A 20,886-nucleotide genomic window follows, 5' to 3' on the forward strand; every position below is an offset into this window, starting at 1 on the left:
TTTCGCTAATGGGGCCTGAGTGGCATGTTGAGAATAATACAAGAGCAAAGTTAAAATGGGCACAGGTGCTATAAAGCATACATATGAAGCAAATATGCATAATGATTTAAGTTGTCCCTTTATGTAATTTGTCACCCAGCTGCATCTGCTCTTACACCTGTGCTCCCTTCCTTGATCTATCTGGATACCCTGGAAATGTTAGGCCTGCAGCCAGTTTCATACCCAGTCATTTCTATGATCAGACCCAGCTATCAACTTGCTCTTTTCTTATATTAAATCAAGTATCAACCCCAGGGCTCTGAACTACTTCTGACTGACAGGACCAACAGAAAGTTCTAGGATAATTACTTCTTAGGACTAGTTCCCAGTGCAAAGAGTTACTACTGACCTACTTTGGACTTACTGAAATAATTTATCAGGTAAGATAATTAAGGGAATATAAAGCTGTTTCTAAAACCAAGCAAGTATCAGAAATATTTGTTGAAATCATAAGTTAGTATTCCCAGTACTATCAGATGGGGCTTTATTACTTTGCTGTGAGTCAAATTTATTATGTTTGACTTGGAAGCCCTTCTTTTTCTTTATAAATTATACTTGGCAGGAGGTATCTGAGAGTCTCTTTGATGTATAAATATATTAGTTTTGACCTTTTTTCAGTCTAGATATAAAGAGAAACAATCTTTTAAGCCCTTCTTTTCTTTGCCTTTTAACCCTTTCCCCATAAACAGGCATGCATATCCCTTTGCACTGGTGTTCCAATTATTTTTGAGGTCCATCCTAAATAAAGAGATGCCTTGATATGAGAGTGGATATATCTGTGTTGTGGACCACTTACCATGTGGACTTTTAACTCTCTTTTGAAAGCATGATCCTTTCCTACACATAGGTAAATATCTATAACTGAAGAATCTTTTGTAGCAATGATCTTTCTTTCCTATTGAGGAAATCTGACCACTTTCTTATTTCTACAGCCTTGATGTTCTCCATAAGAAGAAGAAAAAGGCAAGAGAAAAACCTTGAAAGGAAATCATAGAACATAAGGGAGGAGCTTGTATAAGCTTATAAACCATCTGTTTTTCTCAAAATAAAGGCATTAAAATTTTACGTTATTAGTATCATCGTTTATGAATGCCATCCTCTATTATTTTTTCTCCTTTTCCTCTACTCTCCTTACCCTTCCCCCATTTATTTTTTTTTCTTCCCCGTGTCCAATGTACCTTGCTTCTTGACTCAAAAACTCATCTAACTATGAAAACAAGATCAGCTGATTGTGTACTGGCTTTTTAATTCTAACAAAGGTTTACCTTCATCTAGAAAATACCTGAATATCTTTGAATAACTAGATTAACCCCTTGTGGTAAAATGTAAAATACGAATTTCTTAGGCTAGGGTTAAAGAAAAATCAGGAATTAATCTTTTACATTTGTTTCAATATTGCAGTTACAATAATAACATTGTTTCTCAGTAGTATTTATTCACATCTTGTTATTATTTCATAATGTACGGTTGAGGAACTTGTATGCATAAAATTGTAGTTTAGTTAATGTCAAGGGAAAAAATAAAACTAAACACTGACTTATACTCTTTGTTTCCACATAGCATATGCAGTATTTTATGTTTGTGACAGGACCTGGCCATGGTTTCATCCAGAATCAATAGCACATCAAACTCCCCTGATTCAGTTGACTAGTACTAGAGTCAGATCCCTCCCCTATTGCTTCTTATCTTACTTTATAGCCTCTTTCATCCCACGCCTATTTAATTTCATTTATTGCTTTATTCTTGTGTCCTTCAGCTGTTTCCAGTCTGCCCTTCATGGCCATAACTAAATACAATATGTTAACATGCAAAGGTACTTATGTAAATGAAAATCAATATGCTTATCATTTCAGCACCATTCCTTCTTGCTTACATTGGACATTTTAAGTACATTTTATTTGAACGCTAACAACTTTTCATTCTTGCCTGGGAAGTATAATGATCTTCTTGGCTCCCTGCCCCCTGCATCCCTCTAATCTTCACAGCTATGGCCACTTAGCCCCATCTGGAGGTTCAGCCTTATTCTGCATTTTGGAACTAATCTTGTCTCTAGGCTGGGGGCATACAAGATGTTCTAGCCAAAAGCTAACTGATTCAGCAACCAGTCATCCTTGCTGCTGGCTTCATTCTGACCTTGTAATTTATTTCTGAGATCTAGGGGCTTGTCCCAGCCTTTTGTAGCCAAGGCTTGGCTCTTTATACCAGTTCCGGTAGGTGGGTATCTATCCAGTATCTGCCCCTGATTAGCTTTCCAATTCCTTGATGACTGAAGTTCTGCCTTATCCTTCTCCTTGCTCCCTTTGTAACCGAATTTCTTTTCCTAACTCCAGTACCCATGGCTGCTTAATCTTTCTGATGCCACTTACCTTGCCCAAATCTCCTTGTCCTGTATACCAGAGATCTAAACTTTTGCTAGAATACCAGGAGTGACACTGCTTGCCTGGACATTTTCCCATTGCCTGCTGCAGGCTTCTCTCTTGTCACCAGCTCTAACCCTGCAGGACTTCAGTCACTGGATCTAAGCTGCCTGCAATCTGGCCATCTCATTATTCCAGACATGACAGGAAAGAAATACTTTAATTGCATCTTTGGTTGAATTGTTATGCTAACATCCTCTAGTTACTTTCACCTCATATCTTCATCTTGGCTCTGCCACTTAAACATTTAAAACTCAGTTTCCTCTTTGTAAAGTGATCATAATGGAATCTACTCTAGTGTATTTTGAAGATAACTGAGAAAAAAAAAGAATGCATACAAATAGACTAAGCTCATAGTAAGAAATCAGTAATTTTTATCTGCTATTATTGTCTCATTTCTTAAATCTTTGTAGTTGTAAAGTGAAACCATGTCACTTAAAGGTGATCATTAAAGAGATAAGAATGGGGAATGGAAAATTCTTAAGAAAAAATTAGGGACCCATGTGAATTTTTAAAAAGTAAAATAGCTGACAGCAAGATAATTTACAGCATTAAAAATAAAGTTGAGCTACAGATGTAGTCATCAGCAAACATTAAAACAAGATATTTTAAGGATACATTTCTTATCAATGTGTCTTAATATATAATGACTATGGCTACACAGAGCCTTAAAGCATTTAGGGAGGAGAAAGATTCTCTGAGTCAGTCATTTATCTTAGAGCAGTATTTATACAGCCATCTGGGGGAGTTTTAGACAAGTAAAGTTTTAAGCCCCACTTCTCTGAAATCCTGATTCATTAATTTTGACATGGAACTAAAGAATCGATGTGTTTTAAAAATTCCCAGCCAGGTTTGGGAACCATAAAATTCATCAGCCATTAAGATGTCCAGGAGGTTCTTAAGAAAACATATGTCTGTTTACCTCAAGATGGTCAAACCAGTGCATACACCCCCTGACTTGACTCCTAGCTGACCATTGGCTAGAAATGTTTAACAGGTATGGAAATCCTACTGATATCTGCTTTTATTAATGGGTGGCTATTTCACGTGGCTAGTCAATAGCAGTGTTTACTTGTAAGTACCTAGTTAATTTACCCTAAGAAGCTCAGTTTGCTCAGTTGGAATCCTCAATTTAATCTACATCCAAAAATATTCTAAAATGTTTTAAGTGCAGACTGTGTCATTCTTGCCAAAATTATCTTGCCTTAATTTTTTCTTTCTGTTTCTTAGATGAATTGCCCCCTCTACCCACAAAAGTCTGATGAAAATGATTGTCTTTTTCCCTCAACTTTACTGAGATATAATTGGCATATAACATTGTATAAGTTTAAGGTGTACAACGTGTTTGATACACTTGTATATTGCAGTGTGATCACCACCATAGTGTTAGCTAACACCTCCATCACCTCACATAATTACCAATATTTTGTGTGTGTGGTGAGAACATTTAAGATTTACTCCCTTACCTACTTCGATCAAAATGATTGTTAACTGCTCTAGGCAAACACAGTCTGCATATTGAAAAAAAAAAATGAAAGGACACCTGGTTGTTTTTCTGAAAGGTATGTGTGTAAAAGAGAGAAAGAGAGACAGAAAGAAAGAGAGTCTGCCTCTTTCCACTGTCATGCCATACAAAGACCTTTGGGTTTCTCACTTTAGGTATGAGATCAGGGTAGGACCAATACACGTGGCTGCCCTAGAAGGCTAACATTTTGGGACCCATTCAAAATAATGACTATTATTCATAATCTGTTCAGCATATCTTTACAGGAGAAGCTGAGTATTGCTTGGGTGAAGGGAGAAGTTGATCCTACAGGGTGGCTCAAAGATTATTCCTTGCCCTACCATCTCCCTAATTCAGCTATGGGAGTGCATATGCATACCCTTTAAGTAAAATCTGTGCAGTTACCCAGATCCACCATTTTAGGGGCAGATTAGCAACTATCCATTGTTTCTTGACCATGCTTTTTGACAGATGTCCTGGTAAGTATGATTTTTCTCTCCATCTCTTAACATTGACAGTATTTGGGGGTCTCGGTGATATCTTATTGTGCCTTAGCAAGTAATGCCCTGGGCAGCTGCTTGGCTGACCCAGCTTTTAGTTCAGCTTCAGAAAGTCCTTGCTGTTATTGTAGCCCTCATTTTTTACCCCCATGAGAACTGGATTAAAAAAAAAAAAAAAAACTGCTGAAAATGTCTTCTTTTAGGAAATAATTGATAAAGTAAAAAGAAATTAATTATTGTCATTATTTTCTTTAAAAGAATAAAATAGCACATTACCAGACATCCTCGGCATCTTCATCACATTCTGCACCAAACTGGCAAATATCACAGGTGGATGTCTCCTTTTGACTGGTTTCTCCTGAGCCTTCATGGACTATAGGACAGAAGAAAGTGAACAAAAAGAATTCAGATAAGTGTGCACAATACCAACAACTTCAAGACTATTCTATATGAAACCTGCTACTTTTCCAATGGACTTCTTTGCTATTGCAGCTCCATTAAGATTGTCATATTCGGCTCCCTTCTTCCCTAAATTTGAAGAAAACTAACAATAATATGCTAGCCATTGGTATGTGGTGAATAATTCTTTTAACAAGAAAACAAACGAGAGTGTACTGGATTTATCAAAATTGTTTGGCTAATAGACCATATGAAAGAGTTACTTAATTAAAAGGGATTTAGATTGTTACTTGCCTAGAGGAAAAACCTAGTGTCTATAAAAAAAATACTTGACATTTTCTCATTCTTAAATTATAAATTTTTTTTCATTCAAAGGCTTTAATACATAATTTAAAAAATTTAGATGGGCAGCCTTGACTTTTTAGATACGTCTTTTCCCCCCCTCAAGATGCTAAGTACTTATAAGGAAAAATATATTAATTATGTTTTTAGAAAACATCTTTTAATTGGTTTTTACAGTAATTTCTTGAATCTTACATAAATGTTGTGCAGAGCTCATCATAGTGATTTCTTGTATGAGGGCTATGAACATATATTTCATTTAAAAAATATATACTGTCGCTGATGATTATTGATATTGGTCCTTTTTATACACATAAATTACAAGTGTAAAAATATACTATATACAACCTAATTATAAAATTAAGCTTTCAAATCAGGAAAGAATTGTGTAAATCGAGAAAAAAATTTCAGTATTTGAGTTCAAGAAATAAAAATCTGAGCAACACTTTTGAGATGATGGATTACTGTTTACCCAATTAAAAAAATATGTAGTTGGAGGCAAAAATAGTTTCGCTTCTAGATGAAAAATTGCAACAACCTAAGTACTGCATAGATAATCTTATTCCATGGACATCTTATATACTAAAAGCATGTGTTTAAATCAAGAGATCCTTAAAAAGTGCACTTCTGCAAAAGGTTATGCATTTTCAGTAGAAAAAGAACAGAGGCAATTAAGTATGGCATTGGCTCCTAGCATTATGAAGCCTAATAAGATAACGTTTTTAACAAAACATCATTGATTAACATGCACCCTAAACCTAAGAAATTTAACCTTACTTGTTTTATTTTAATATGATATTTTTCATAATTTGTTCTTTGTCTATTAACATGAGAGTTATTAATATTTACAAAAGCAAAGGTCTTTATTCCTTGATTTTCCAATTTACTGCTGTGCAAATGAGTGATTTGATTTACCAGAAAATAAAAAAAAGAACAAGAAGACATCTCTAAGAGAGTTCTCTATTTTATAGTTTTTCCAGGAAAGACAGAGAGATTTATTTTTTCCAAAGCAACATTTTTTCCCCTGTACTTGATTTGCACTGCACTTTTAAAAAGTTATGAATTAAACAGATCAACTTCAATTGCAAAAGTATTGATGGTATAGTTTTAAAATTGGAAGTCTAAAAAAATGGTGTTCCTCCCCAGAAAGAAGAAGGAATTTTAGACTCTGCTAAAATAGACAGCACTTATTATCCACTCTATTATTTTAATACAGGCGAGACCATTAGAGTGGACTATGGGATAAGAAGGAAGCTGGGGACCTCACCTCAGGGGGTACTGAGCAGCTGAGGTCCATCTCTTTATCACTTTCTTACTATTAATGCAACACAGAAGCTGTTAATGGGAGAGAGAGCCTTTTAGTGTTAGCAAGATTAGCAGCTTCTAGACTAAAACTTCCATCACTCAGGAAACATACTAACACAACGGGAAGGTCCTTAATGAACAGTTACAGCCACTTATGGGCAGCCCTGTCTTCTTTCGCAGCAGGGATCCTTGGTTAGGGATCTACTGGAAGTAATCCAGGGAATGAATCGTGCTACCTCAGCAAAACTAATAATAATAATTCTACTGGAAGTCACATTACATTTCTATAAAAGAGCAGTTATTGGTAGACTCGAGATGTTTGGAAATTCTTCCACACGGAGAAGTAAACCCAGAAGTAGCAGTAGCAAAACCTCTATCAATAAACATTCTGGGAATAAAATGTGAAGCAATCACAGTGAAAAATAAAGTAAAATCTTTCCATATTTCCTGAAGCACAGATTTGCACCTTTGTAATAAACAAACAAATCAGTTACACTGCTTCATTTAACACTATAGACCAAGATTCTTAAATAGGGGTGGGCTCAGAAGCTCTGGTAGATTTGGTTTGTTCATTTATGTATTGTTTTTTAGATAAATGCCCTGAGATATCCCAAGAGGTACTGAATTTGTAGGCTCGAGGCTTGGATATGTATACTTTAAAAAACACATCCCTAAGAATCTCTGCCCTAAACAATACTGAAAAGACTTCCTCTGGCCCAAACATCTTCCTCATGCAGTGAATGTCTAGCACAAGACTTCTGTCACAGTGCACGGGAAGCACCTGGAGGTTCTGTTAAAATGAAGATTCTGATTCAGTAAGTGTGAGGTGTAACTGATGATGCTGGTACACAGACCACATTTTGAGTAGCAAGGTTAGCACTGCATTTTTCCAATCACAATTCACAATTTATTAGTGGGTAATGAAATGGAGTCAGTGGGTCACTATCAGCATTTTTGTAAACATTTTTGTGTACATGAAGCAGAATATACTGGAATAGAAAACACAGAGTGCATCTTACTTAGCAAGTATAGGTTTTATTTTATAACACTGTTTTAGTTACACATAGGTACATCCATCCAGCGTTGCAATGTAAATTTCATTTCTTACTAAAGGTCACAGTCACAAAAGCTTGAACACTATTGATTTAGCACATGCTAGATGCTCAGAAAGTATGTGTTGAACCAGGAGTGTTCCTTTTTCCTGTTCTTTTTACAGTATCAGAAACAGGAAGGATCGGTGCTTAATTATTTGCATTCATCCACTGATTATGCAGGAATGAAATTCATTTATCCTAAAGTATTATTTTAACCATGCACTTGCATTTTAAGCCTTTTATTTTGAGTTGTAAAGTAAAAAAAAGAATTATTTCCCTTTATTCTATAAAAACAGGTTTCAGCGTGTGACTGAGGGAAATTTGAGGAGCAAGGGAGGCGGAGCTCCTGAAAGCATATTATACCTAATATGCTACCCTACAGTTAAAACTGATTTAATTAATTCCTTTAAGAAGATTCTGGATTGGAGCATTATAAGAGATGATCAAATTACCTCTCTCTCAAACTCTCCCTGCCCTCGTGGTTTCATCCGGAAAATTGTTACCAAAATTCCCTTATCATGACCTTGTTCTGGCCCAAAACAGTGGGTGTGCCCCCCCGCTGGGCCCAGTTCTCTTCCTAACTCACTATAATGCCTCCTGGGCCTCTTATAATATTCCTAACCTATGTTATACTATTTCTGAAAACATGATGAAATATAATATTCAAACACACAGTTATTCAATGTCATTTATTTGGTTCAAAATTTCACTAAAATTTACATTCAGTGAAATGCTCATATCTTTCAGTCAATTTTGAGGAATGCATGCCAAGACAAAGAACAACTCCATGATTCCAGAAAGTTTGCTTCTGCCCTTCTCAGCCGTTTCCCTACCACTACTATGTCTCTACATATAGGCTGGTCAGTAATCCGATCTGTCACCACAGATGGACTATTTTAGAATATTATATCAATGGAATCATACAATATGTAATTATTGTATTCAACTTCTTCCACTTGGCATCATAGTTTTTAAGATGAATTCAGGTAGTTGCCTGTATCAGTAGTTTATTTCTTTTTATTGCTTGGTAATCTATTGAGTGAATATACCACAGCTTATTTTTCCATTTTCTTGTTGAAGTACATCTTGTTGTTTCCAGTTACTGGCTGGAAGCAATAACTGAATATTTATGAATAAAGCTGTTGTAAATATTCTTGTAAAAGACTTTTTGTGCACACAAGTTATTTCTCTTCAACAAATACCTCACAGTGGGATTATGATATTCAGATAGCCACACCAGCTTTCTTTTGCTTATTGTTTCTTTTTTTCTTTCAACCTGTTTCTTAACTTATGTCTAAAGTGTGTTTCTTGTAAACAATATATAGTGTAATGTCACTTTTTTATCTAGTCTGAATCTGTCTGCATTTAATCAGGGTATTTAGTCCATTTACTTTAATGTAATTATTGGTATGTTTGGTTTTAAGTCTCCCAACTTGGTGTTTGATTCATTTTTTTAAAGAATTCTTGAGTTACAGAAATTTTTAATATATTTTGGGTACAAATTTTTGTCAGATACATGTATTGGGATATATTTTCTCAGTCTATTTTCTTGAACGTGTTTTGTTTTTTTTGTGGATGTGCAGAAATTTTTATTTTGATGAAATCAATTTTTTTCTTTTATGATTTGTCCTTTCTGTGTCATTTCTAAGAAGTCTTCTACCCGAAGCTCATGCAGATATTCTTCTATGCTTTATTCTATTCCCCATTTTTATTAATTTAAAAATTTTACTTTATATTTAAGTTTATGGTGTATCTAAAATTGGATTTTGTGCATAACGTGAAGTAGAGGTTGGGGTTCTTTGTTTTTACCACGTGGACATGATTTCTCTCTCTTGACCTGTCAGTGTGGTGAAATATGTTGATTGATTTCCATATGTTAAGCCAACCTCGCATTTTGGGGATAAGTCAAACTTGATCATGGTATATAACCCTTTTTATTTATAGCTGGATTTCTTTTGCTAGTATTTTGGTAAGTATTTTCGTGTCTATGGTTCACAAGATATGCTGGCTGTAATTTTCTTTTCTTGTATTGTTCTTATTTTGTTTTATTATTATGGTTAAAATGGCCTCATGATATGAGTTGGGAAGTGTTCCTACTTTCTCTATTTTATGAAAGAGTTTGTGGAGGATTGGTATTATTATTTCATTTCTTTATACAAGGCTACTTAAATTTTCTATTTTACTGCTTCCTACTCTTATTATTTCCTTTATGCTATATACTTAGAGTTTATTTTCTAATTTCTTAAAATGGAAGAAGTGCTTGATTTTACACCTTTCTTATTTTCTAATATAGATATTTAAATCTGTAGATTTTCTCCTAAAGACTGCTTTAGCTGCATCCCACAAATATGAATATGTTGTGTTTTCATGTATTTTTGTGAAAATATATATTGTAATATCCTTCAAGATTTCTTCTTTGACCCAAGGATTATTTAGTAGTGTATTTTTTTAACCTCCAAATATTTGAGGGTTTTTAAAGGTACATTATTTTTATTTATCTTTAATTTAAATATCCAAAATTCATTGGGAATCATTTTAAATATACAAAAGAGTTGTGTGGTCTTAAGGACACAGAGAAATGCAGGCTTCCAAGAGCCACTCTTGTTAAGCCAAGGTCTTAACATTAAAAGGAAAGTAATAAACATATAGCATAAGGTTCCATTAAATTCAAAGGACTTATAGAGTTAGGTAGGAAGACTTTTATATCTTTTTACTCCACCACCCCCCCAATGCAAAATTCAATCAAATGATCAACCTGGATGAGAGCTGAAATAAAAAGTAGATTGTGTGAGCTGCAAGAGTAAATTGTTTTGAAGTCCTGAAAAGTCTTAAGTATTGAAAAGAGCTCAGCCTGATTGTCCAGGCTTTGAAACAAATCTCTCTGGAGTTTGACAGCTCTATGTCTCGTGTTCAAGATGTTATAAAAAAATCCATCCATGGTGATCTATCCATCATGGTTAAAGAAAATATTCTGTTTAATTTAAGTCCTTTGAAATTTATTAAAACTTGTGTTTTATGGGCCAGAATATGATCTATCTTCTTGACTATTCCATGTGCATCTTAGAAGTTGTAACCTCTTGTGGGGAGTGATTTTCTGTAAATATTAATAGCTTAAGTTGATGGTCCAAATCACCCATAACTGTATTGATTTTTTGTTTAATTGTTCTATTACTGAGAAAGGTGTGCTAAAATCTCTACTGGTGGCAGTAAAACTGTTTCTAGTTCTCTTTTGTTTTGTTCTTTTGTTTCATCTTGTATTTGGGAGCTCTGATATTGGGTTTATAAACATTTAGTAGTCTTATGTCTTCTTTAATAAGTGACCCTTTAGCATTATGAAATGCACCCCTTTACTCTCTGGTCACACAATTCATCTTGAAGTCTACTTTGTTCTGATATTCAGATAACCACACCACCTTTCTTTTGCTTATTGATTCTATCTTTTTACTTTCAACCTGTTCATTAAGTTATGTTTAAAGAGTGTTCCTTGTAAACAATGTATAGTTGGATTTTGCTTTTTTATCTAGTCTGAATATGTCTACATTTAATCAGGGTATTTAGTCCATTTACTTTAATGTAATTATTGATATGTTTGTTTTTAAGTCTACCAACTTGGTGTTTGATTCATATTTAGCTAATCTTTTTGTTTTCCTCTGTTTCCTTTTCTGCCATTTTTTTTTTTTTTAGGAAAATCAAATATTCTATGGTATTTATTTTGTCTTATCTCTTCTAATAATTATATTGTTATATTTTTCGGTTATTATTTTGATGGCTGCTTTAAGGATTACAATATACAACTTCAAATTATCCTAATCTATTACTTCATGAACAATTTATAAACTTTATTAAAATACTATATTTTTAATTACCATAGTCCACCCTTTGCATTCTTATTGTCATATATCATACTTCTACCTGTTCTATAAAACTCAAGTTCCTTTTGAAAATTAGTTTTACTTTAAACATCCATCCTGCTCAAATTTCAAAGGAAAAAAGCCAGAGATGTCAGTGCTAATGGAGACTCCTTCCTGTCATCATTAAATGATTATTTGGCTGCTGTCCTGTATTTGCGCTAACTTTTCAAGACTTATGTATAGTCTCACATTCTCCATGGAAGACACTATTGGCATATGACACTTATAGTAGATTGAATTATTTTCCCAATAAAAGGATTATACATTCCTCTCCATAGCCATATGACTTGAAGTTCCATGATATCACTGATAGGCTTATGACTTGTTTTGCCATTGAAATGTCAGTGGAAGTGAGAAGATATATAAAAGCCAACATGTGGATTTCTACTTTCTTGCTTGTTCCCTTTGCATAAAAAAAGACACATCCAAAATAGGAGCTGTTTCTTCAACCAATCCCAGAATGAGAAGATATATAGAGCAGGGCCATAGTTGGCCACAGCCATGGGAGCAAGAATTATGTCACTTACTGATGCTGTAAGCCTTCTAGGTTTTGAGGTCGTTTGTAACTATAACTTTACCTAGTGAAAGATGGCTAATAAGACATGAATTAATGATATTAATAAATTCTAAGGAAATATTTTCACATCATTTTCCACACCTCAGATTTTAGTAGCATTACTATACAACCCTAGATATGCTTTTATTGTCTCCAGATCTCCCTTTGAACTTCTTACTATTTCTTTTCTATATTAGCATATATTCTGCAATAGTTAAGCCATGTTTATTCTATTATATTTTCATTTTTTCCCAACATAGCACTACCTTTCCCAGTATATTCACGGTTCCCATTTTATTCTCCATGTAGCTCTAGCACATCACTTTGACAGATATATAAGTTGTCCCATTTAAATTAGGCATAGTATACACATTAAGCATAGTATATGCAGCAAAGGAAGCCATAAACAAAACAAAAAAGCAGCCTACAGAATGAGAGAAAATATTTGGAAACAATGCAACTGACAAGGGGTTAATTTCCAAAATATACAACAACTTACACAGTTCAATATCAAAAACACACACAACCCAATCAAAAAATGGGCAGAAGACCTACATAGACATTTCTCCAAAGAAGACATACTGATGGCCAACAGGCACATGTAAAGATACTCAACATCGCTGATTATTAGAGAAATGCCAATAAAAACTACAATGAGGTTTCACCGCACACAGGTCAGAATGGTCATCATCAAAAAGTCTACAAATAACAAATGCTGGAGAGGGTGTGGAAAAAATAGAAATAGATTCACAGACATAGAAAACAAACTAATGGTTATTAAAGGGGGAAGTGGGGAGGGATAAACTAGAAATTTGGAACTAAGAGATACACATTACTATATAAAAAATAGATAAACAACAAGGACCTATTATATAGCACAGGAAACTATATTCAATGTCTTGTAATAACCTATACTCGAAAAGAATCTGAAAAACAATATATATATATCGGAATCACTTTGCTGTACACCTGAAACATTGTAAATCATCTATACTTCAATTAAAAAAAAAACAAAAACCCCCCACAAAAAACAAGGTATAAATATGCATAAATATAAGCCCAGGACCAGATGGCTTCATAGGCAAATTCTATCAAACATTTAGAGAAGAGCTAACACCTATCCTTCTCAAACTCTTCCAAAATATAGCAGAGGGAGGAACACTCCCAAACTCATTCTACGAGGCCACCATCACCATGATACCAAAACCAGACAAAGATGTCACAAAAAAAGAAAACTACAGGCCAATATCACTGATAAACAGAGATGCAAAAATCCTCAACAAAATACTAGCAAATAGAATCCAACAGCACATTGAAAGGATCATACACCATGATCAACTGGAGTTTATCCCAGGAATGCAAGGATTCTTCAATACATGCAAATCAATCAATGTGATACACCATCTTAACAAATTGAAGGACAAAAACCATATGATCATCTCAATTCATGCAGAAAAAGCTTTTGACAAAATCCAACACCCATTTATGATAAAAACTCTCCAGAAAGTAGGCATAGAGGGAACTTACCTCAACATAATAAAGGCCATATGTGACAAACCCACAGCCAACATCATTCTCAATGGTGAAAAACTGAAACCATTTCCACTAAGATCAGGAACGAGATAAGGTTGCCCACTCTCACCACTATTATTCAACAGTTTTGGAAGTTTTAGCCACAGAAATCAGAGAAGAAAAAGAAATAAAAGGAATCCAAATCAGAAAAGAAGAACTAAAACTGTCACTGTTTGCAGATGACATGATACTATACATAGAGAATCGTAAAGATGCTACCAGAAAACTACTAGAGCTAATCAATGAATTTGGTAAAGTAGCAGGATACAAAATTAATGCACAGAAATCTCTTGCATTCCTATATACTAATGATGAAAAATCTGAAAGAGAAATTAAGGAAACACTCCCATTTACCATTGCAACAAAAAGAATAAAATACCTAGGAATAAACCTACCTAAGGAGACAAAAGACCTGTATGCAGAAAACTGTAAGAAACTGATGAAAGAAACTAAAGATGATACAAGCAGTTGGAGAGATATACCATGTACTTGCATTGGAAGAATCAACATTGTGAAAATGACTCTACTACCCAAAGCAATCTACAGATTCAGTGCAATCACTATCAAACTACCAATGGCATTTTTCACAGAACTAGAACAAAAAATTTCACAATTTGTATGGAAGCACAAAAGACCCTGAATAGCCAAAGCAATCTTGAGAAAGAAAAATGGAGCTGGAGGAATCAGGCTCCCTGACTTCAGACTATACTACAAAGCTACAGTAATCAAGACAGTAGGGTACTGGCACAACAACAGACATATAGATCAGTGGAACAGGAGAGAAAGCCCAGAGATAAACCCATGCACATATGGTCACCTTATCTTTGATAAAGGAGGCAAGAATATACAATGGAGAAAAGACAGCCTCTTCAATAAGTGGTGCTGGGTAAACTGGACAGCTACATGTAAAAGAATGAAATTAGAACACTCCTTAACACCATCCACAAAAATAAACTCAAAATGGTTTAAAGACCTAAATGTAAGGCCAGACACTATCAAACTCTTAGAGGAAAACATAGGCAGAACACTCTATGACATAAATCACAGCAAGATCCTTTTTGACCCACCTCCTAGAGAAATGGAAATAAAAACAAAAATTAAAAAATGGGGCCTAATGAAACTTAAAAGCTTTTGCACAGCAAAGGAAACCATAAACAAGACGAAACAAGATGACAAGACAACCCTGAGAATGGGAGAAAATATTTGCAAACAAAGCAACTGACAAAGGATTAATCTCCAAAATATACAAGCAGGTTATGCAGCTCAATATCAAAAAAAACAAACAACCCCATCTAAAAATGGGCAGAAGACCTAAATAGACATTTCTCCAAAGAAGATATACAGATTGCCAACAAACACATGAAAGGATGCTCAATATCACTAATCATTAGAGATATGCAAATCAAAACTACAATGAGGTATCACCTCACACCGGCCAGAATGGCCATCATCAAAAAATCTACAAACAATAAGTGCTGGAGAGGGTGTGGAGAAAAGGGAACCCTCTTGGGTTTAGTTTTTTAAAGAACCTCCATACTGTTCTCCATAGTGGCTGTATCAATTTACAATCCCATTAAATATGATTCATAGAGACTGGCTCTACACTCATTTAAATTATTGCAAAGTTGAAAAATAAATTTACACAAATTTTATATAGACCTTAATCTGAAGTTTTCAAAATTTAGAATGCATTTTTTCTTTTTTGTATTTTAGGGTCAATATCAATCCAGTAGTCAGTGTTTTTTGTTTCTGTTTTTTAAATAGGTAAGATGACAAAGTAATCATGCCTTGGTAGGCATGTAATTTTTTCCACTTTATTTATATAGATAAAGGATTTGTCAGTGATACCGTTCAATATATCTGTTGTAACTAAAATTACTTTGATTATAAAATTATAAACAGCAATTTTTCTTTCTGAATAACTTACATACATTACTGTCTCATTATCACCAAAAAGCTGAACTTTTCAGTTTATCCTCTGATGAAGGAAAAATTCCACTTAAAGAATAGAAAGAAAATTTTAAATCAAAACCCTCCATTCCATTTTTTAATTTGTACAACTTGTCTATTTTGCCTTTTGTATGCCAGTTTTACCTCTCACATGCCTCTCCCACATGTAAGTTGAATTTAAATGATGGAAGCTGCTGACAGTTCCTAGAGGCTCAGACAATTCTAAGCTGTTGTTTTTGAGCTACAGTCATGTTCTCTTTTACATTTTCCAACATTTCCCTAGAAACCTCAATGACTTTAAAGAAAAATAAGAATAAGTACTTTCTTTTTATTCATATTAAAATGTGATGATATTTGTCATGTGAATAACAAATACACTCTTACATCATATTATTGAAATGCTAAAACAAAAAGAAGTAGCATTTTGATCTGCTATTTACAAAACTAACACAGATTAATTTTATATGTGTATCAGTGCCATATGCAGTAAGATGTGCTCAGATTTTAGGAAAGAAATTCATTATCTTTGCTTCTTTTTAATTAAAAGAAGTACAAACCCACTGATAATTTTTAAGTGGTTTAAATGCCAAAAAACTAAAGGAAGGCTGAAATTACACTTACACAAATTACACAAAATGGTTTAAAACAACCAAGCTCATGACTGAGCAAATGTAATTCTATGTTAAACACTCAAAAGAAGAGATCATTACAGAAAATTTAATTTTTCATAATTAAGCTAGTTTGCTAGAGTTTGACACAGATTCTTTAGAAATCACATATATCTTCTGCACAGCTTAAAAAAATTTAAGAGATTAATACAATGTTACTATGTTGAGGCAAAATTCTATTATCATTTAAGTCTGACTGATTTCACTCAGTCCTATCTGAGTTAGAACTGAAGATACTCAGTTGATTAGAAAAAAGAAGAAAAACAATGAAGTAAAGAAAGAAGAAATGAGAGAAGGATGGAAGGAAGGAAAGAAGAAAAGACAAAAAATCTTATTCAGCTTGATATCAGGCATAGCAGAATTCATCTGAGAAAGTTACCATGCCAAGACTTCATGAAACTCTTATTATCAATCATATGATAATTATATGCAAAAATACTTTTATTATTCTCAGTGTAATTAATTTATATCATTTTATGTAAATTCATAAAAATAATTAAATTTTTTCCATATTAAATGCCTAAAAGGTGAGAAATGTATTTTTTATTGGTAAGTGATGAACACTGACTTGGGCTGAATGAGCTACTGTAAAGCATAGAGGGTACCAAATTCCAATTAGAGGATATTGAGAAAAGACTAAGAGTTAGTAAGTGGAAACAGTAAATGTACTTGATAGTTTTGCACCGATTTGTGATGAGGAAAACAAAGAATGAGGCATTAGTTGGAAAATGATGTATGGTCAAGAAAGGGGTTTTTTATGGAAGGATGGAGTCGAAGCATCATTGTCATGCTGAGAGAAATGATGGTGCATAAAAGAACAAATTTATGCAGAAGAGAAAGGGGATAATCACAGAAGCAATGTCCTTAAGAAGGGATGGGTTTACAAACAGGTGCAGTGGTTGGTCTTAGAGGTACAAACATGTCTTCTGCTCGAGGAGGGATGGCAGAGTATGTGGGTACAGATGTAGGAAGGAGGTGACACTGGAAAGGGGAGGATGAAATATATCTCTTTTGGTTGCATTTATTGCCTGTATTGTATTTGTACTCAAAAGAATGGTTATCAGTTGAGAGGATGTGATAGGAAGAGAATGTGAAATATAAGGGACTGAATGTGAATGAAGAAAGACCAAAGTCTTTCTAAGTCTTTTCAACATTAATTTGTTGCTTTCCAACTTTGTGTTTAATCTTCTAATTAGTAAATCTCTGATAACAAAGATATAGCTTTATTAACTTGCACTTCTGTATGTCATTAGTACATGAATTTTGGTATTGATAACTTCAAGGCATTTTTTGATATAGAAAGTTTTATTTGAATCATCGAATAAAGACTAAATTGCCAATACAGTCAACTCTAACCTACTTAATGTTTGTTTTGGTAGAGGGGCTTTGCAATCTGGTAACAACTTACATGTCATGTTTCTTTCCTATTTTCCCATTCCATCACCACACTACTAGTTCAGATCCTCATCGTACTTGCCTAAACTTCTAACTACCTGATCTCTGCACTTGCAAACTTGCCTCTCTTAAATATATCTCCCATGTATCTTATTAAAATGCAAATCTGATCATATCATTTAAAATTGAAAATGACATGAAGTAATCTAAAGGCAGTTACATGATAGGCAAAGTTCAGGGGTAATGCTAGGAGAGCTGGATTTGGGTTGCCCAGAGTCTTTTCTTGATCCCCAGATTTCTTATTTGTAAAATGAGATGCCTGCCCTGCTTGTTCACAGGCTGTGGTGAAGATTAAACAGGAGGACATGTGAAAGTGCTTTGCACCCTCTAAATTGCTTTGCCACCCTAAGGTGTTAACACTAAGGAAGTGTTAAGGTTGAAGTAAACTCATTATCTTATTCCAAGTAAGAAAGTTCTTTGAAGGAAGTCCAAGCCCGGGCATCAAAAACGTGAATTTTTGGCCCTTGTGAGTGGCCTTATAGTGATACTGAAGTAGGAGTCTTTGAGGGAGCAGGGAAATAAGAATCACAAAACAACATAATGAAATAGAGAAATAAAAATATTGAGAAACTTGTAGAAGAGGTCTTGCACCAAAACATCCTCATTTGGTTTCTTATATGAAGGTCTAAAAGGATTGAGGGAAGAGCAGGTAAGAAGTGGATGAGAAGTCTCAGATAGGTCACCTCAGAAATTTCCCAAAGAGCTCTAGGCTCTTTGTTCTAGTACACTGGATCTTGGAACAAAAAAAGCACTAAAGTGATCATTTTGTTCTTATTGATGAAGATAAGAATAAAATAAGAGCTTTACATTTTCTTTTTCTACTTGCCTGTTATGGGCATTGGATTTCACTGTAAAGCCTGAAAAACATACTTATCTAAGTCTAATTTCCAAGTCTAAATGAGACTTAAAAATAAAACTTATAAAGATCAAGGCTGGTTTAAATATATAACTTATTGATATAAGTTGGCCAACATAATAAAAGAGCAGCAGTAATAATGAAGTCAATTTTAAGAGGTCAAGGCATTTCATAGAATTGGTAGTTGTAGCAATAATTTTTCTGAATTGTCTATAATATTTCCAGCCTATTTTTGCTATTAAAGATCCAGTCCCTAATTTTTGGAATCACAGTAGCCAAAATAATGGGAAGAATGTCAGGGCTGGACTTCAGTGTTTGTGATCAGTTTCAGTCTTGGGTTAGATATAGCCACACTCTATTCTCCACCCCTACTTGTTCTATATTGAGAGACCTTGTTTTATTTCTACAAGTTCCCTCTGCCTATTGGCTCTGGTTGGTGGAATTTGGCTACTCTTGTTATTCCTTTTTCCAGTCTACAGCTGTCTCTCAAACTCTGGTTTAAAATCTGTAACTTATGACCTATTCCCTAGCACTCTTGAAAACCTTTCTTTTGATGCCCCATCTTGGAATCGGCCCCCACTAGCAGCCACGCAAGGCTGGCTCCACTATGCTCAGTTTCACTCCCCGCTCCCGGAAAAGTGCTTTCACCTATATTATTTCGAAGCAACATAAACAATAGAAAGCAATGAAAACATATATAGTCAAAAGTAAAAAGGTCTGAATTATCCAATCTGAAATGTGAAAGAAGACATGAACATCTTCCACAAAATGGGAAAAAAGAAAACACAAAACAAAACCAAACCCACAAAATGGTCTAAGGAAGCTGGAGTGCTGATAGGTTAGAAATTGACTTCAAGCTAATCAATATGACTTCTTTACAGAACCATTACCTCAGTCTAAAACTGTAAAGTGGAGGGAATGAATAATTGTGGAAAAGACATCTAGATTTTTAAAAATTGCATGGGATTTTAGAGAAAATTTTATCACCATTAGATTGCCAAGGATTTCCAGAAATAAATGGAAAGAGATAAATTTTTAAAAATTAACAATGCTCTATTTAGAATTTCATAATGAGACTGATTTTCTAAACTTTAAGTTTTTTTAAACTCAAACCATTTTCATTTATAGTGTCATCAAGATTCATGGACCTTTCATTTTTACATGCCTTACACCTGAATTGTGTGATAATTGGAACTAAAATAATTTCCTTGTTTTTGCAGATTTGGAAAAAAAAATTCTTCAAGTTTTGGGGAAATTTGCTGGTGAGCCTAAACCATGAAGATTTAGGTTTAACAGGGACTGTAGCTTATTACTACTGTTTAATGTTTGTTTTAAAAATTATAATATTGAAGGACATATATGCTAAAATTCTCAGGCATAAAAATATGATTTAATTTGGTGAATAAGTACAAACATATGGATGAATGTAATAAATCAAAGAAAGAAACATTTTAAAAGATCAAAACATTTGTATTATTATAACATTGTGGGTTTCATTTATGGAATTAATAACAAAATAAAAAAATTTTTGTAAAGCTTTGCTATTGTTCATTTAATTTGGTCAGTGAAGTATTTCTAATGACTATGAAATATTGGTCAGTAAGCAAACTTGAACGATACTTTAAAAACACAAATCTTGATAATGATACAACCCTGTTTAGTTCAAAGTTTCCCTATACCTTCAGGATAAAAATCTACAGCCTTTATCATTGTATTCAAAGTCTTTCATGATTTGCCCCCAACCTATCACTCTACCTTCATCTCTAGCACCCCTGGCATGTTCTTTATGCTGATAGCTACTTGTCACTTTGCCGGGCATCTACACATGCTGTTTCCACTGTCTATAGTGGCACGTCTGTGGCTAATTCTAACTTGAAGATTCAGTAGTATCACACCATTCAGGAAAGATGTCCTCACCTTTCACCCTCTTCCTTCATCCCTGGTCTGTGTTGGGCTCTTGGTTTGTACACCCACCCATTCTCAGAACGTCTCACATTGTAGAGGTTTCCTGACTCTTCCATTGTCCTGAGAATTTTTCAAGGTCAACTCGTATGTCTCATTTGCTTTTATATCCATTCTTAGCACAGGGCTTGGGAAATGACAGAAAGTAGTGGTCAGAGAGGGGAATTTCAGAATTCCAGATCTTTGTATTGTTGTACTTCTAGGTAACAACAAGGTGTGACCACATTTCTAGACAGCTAAACTGAAGTTGAGGAGACTGAGGAACCATGGGGCCAATGTTGAGAAGAAATATCAGATACACCCTTGATAGTTATTAATGTTGTGCATTAAAATGTCCAGGCACAGGGCAAGACTGC

General features: G+C 34.2%; 1 protein-coding gene across 1 annotated transcript in view; it reads right to left on the reverse strand.

The window, feature by feature from the left end:
• TMEFF2 (transmembrane protein with EGF like and two follistatin like domains 2) overlaps positions 1 to 20,886 on the reverse strand; it is a 247,576-nt gene that overhangs the window by 113,356 nt on the left and 113,334 nt on the right. The window contains exon 5 of the mRNA XM_082467248.1: positions 4,737 to 4,833. Coding sequence (XP_082323374.1) covers positions 4,737 to 4,833 — 97 coding nt within the window. The remainder of the gene's footprint in view (positions 1 to 4,736; positions 4,834 to 20,886) is intronic.

The sequence above is a fragment of the Balaenoptera physalus genome, assembly GCF_965194825.1.
Source record: "Balaenoptera physalus genome assembly, chromosome: 6".
NCBI classification, from domain to species: Eukaryota; Metazoa; Chordata; class Mammalia; order Artiodactyla; family Balaenopteridae; genus Balaenoptera; species Balaenoptera physalus.